Raw genomic sequence first — 1536 nt, forward strand, 5'->3', positions numbered from 1 at the left:
CAAAGTGGTAGAGCCTTGAGTGAAAAAGCTAAGGGACAGTGCCCAGGCCCTGAGTTCAAGCCCCATGACAGACAAAGTAAGAGTGGAAAGATCTCAGGCCAGGGCTGACAGGCAGATGGTCTCCTGGCTCAGTTTCCTATGAGCTGGCTCCTACTCCTCTTCTGGGATTTCAGGCAATCAGGTCTAGGAGTCTTCACAATACACCATGGCCCCTGTCCCAGTCCAGGACCAAGCCTCTCTCTGGGAACAATTCAGTGTGTTAAGGTCAACAGGTCCTCCATGGAGGGGCCATATGCAAGGAAGGTGACTTCCTCCGACATCTTGCTCTAGGGCTTCGAAGTCCCGCTGTCCATCTACCACTTGCTCCGGGGCTGGGATCACACAGTCCACCTCTCACTTCGGGCCTCCACAGATTGAACCAGGCCTTCACCCAACACAGCAAAATCCTCCAGGATTGCTTCTACATTGGGCACTGTCACTAGCTGCCCACCTTGTGATACCGCCATGCGACCCTTTGTGCTGGAAGCCTGAGGGAGACAGAAGAAATGTGGACTGAGGTGAAACAAGTACAGCCTGAGACCCTGGGAGGGAGTAAATAGAGGTGGGAGGAGAGTGTAATACACTTGACTCAGGGTCGCTCATGAAGCAGACTACCACAGGGGACAACATACACATGCTCAGAAACACACGGCTGTCACCTTGAAAGGCTGGGGCTGGAAGCTGGCAGGCCTCCAGAGGACCCCGATCACTTGTCCGCCATGCTGGTCATAGAAGAAAAGGGCCAGATCCCCAAAGGCCGCCTAGGAAGACAGAACAAAAACAAGATTACAGGAGGGCCCCTAAGTACTTCCTCCATGGCCCCAGCTCCGCCTGGAGGTCTGTTTGCCAGGTCAGCCAGCCCTTTAGGACCTACCCTAAGCTGGGCCAGATAGAGTTGTGGAGGATCATAGCCCAGTACAGGCATCATGGATGAGGGCCCTGGCTCATTGAGGAGGCCCCGGCAGAAGGAGGCAGCTGGACAGTCCACGGCCTGGCGGTGCCGGGGAATGTGCCGGGGGGACAGGTGGATGAGAACATCATACATGTCCAAGGGTGGCCGGAACACTGTCTAAGGGAGGGAGGAGGGAGAGGTCAGCAGTGCCTCCCGTCACACTCCCACACACCCACCTTGCTTCCTACCTTCCCCTGTACAGACAGCGTGCTCATTTGGAGGCCAAGAACAGAGACCCACAGAGAGAAGCAACTGGTGCCAGCTTGAGCCCAGTTCCCCTCAAACTACCACTCCCAGGCACCACAGCAGCTTTTGATGTCTTCTCTGTACCATCTCACCAGACAAGAGGGCTAGGCATCACATGACGACCCACTCAAGCTCTGGACTTTCAGGGTTCAGAGAATTCCCAGAGCCCCTGGAGTCACCGCTGGTCAGCAGCTTACCCTGATGTCTCCAGGACCCCGGGGATCTGTCAGCTGCTTCTCTAGGACAGGCAGGGCCTTGGCGGCCACAATCATAAGTTGCTGAAGGATCTGAGTGATACA

At 55.8% G+C, this 1536-nt stretch overlaps 1 protein-coding gene across 1 annotated transcript in view; it reads right to left on the reverse strand.

The window, feature by feature from the left end:
- Positions 1-1536, reverse strand: part of Nol6 (nucleolar protein 6 (RNA-associated)) — a 22732-nt gene continuing 21196 nt past the window's right edge. The window contains exons 23-26 of the mRNA XM_013026688.1: positions 1435-1524; positions 914-1108; positions 699-800; positions 1-527 (exon numbers count right to left, since the gene is read on the reverse strand). Coding sequence (XP_012882142.1) covers positions 378-527; positions 699-800; positions 914-1108; positions 1435-1524 — 537 coding nt within the window. The 3' untranslated portion in view covers positions 1-377. The remainder of the gene's footprint in view (positions 528-698; positions 801-913; positions 1109-1434; positions 1525-1536) is intronic.

The sequence above is a fragment of the Dipodomys ordii genome, unplaced genomic scaffold (genome assembly GCF_000151885.1).
Source record: "Dipodomys ordii isolate 6190 unplaced genomic scaffold, Dord_2.0 Scaffold95, whole genome shotgun sequence".
Lineage (NCBI taxonomy): Eukaryota > Metazoa > Chordata > Mammalia > Rodentia > Heteromyidae > Dipodomys > Dipodomys ordii.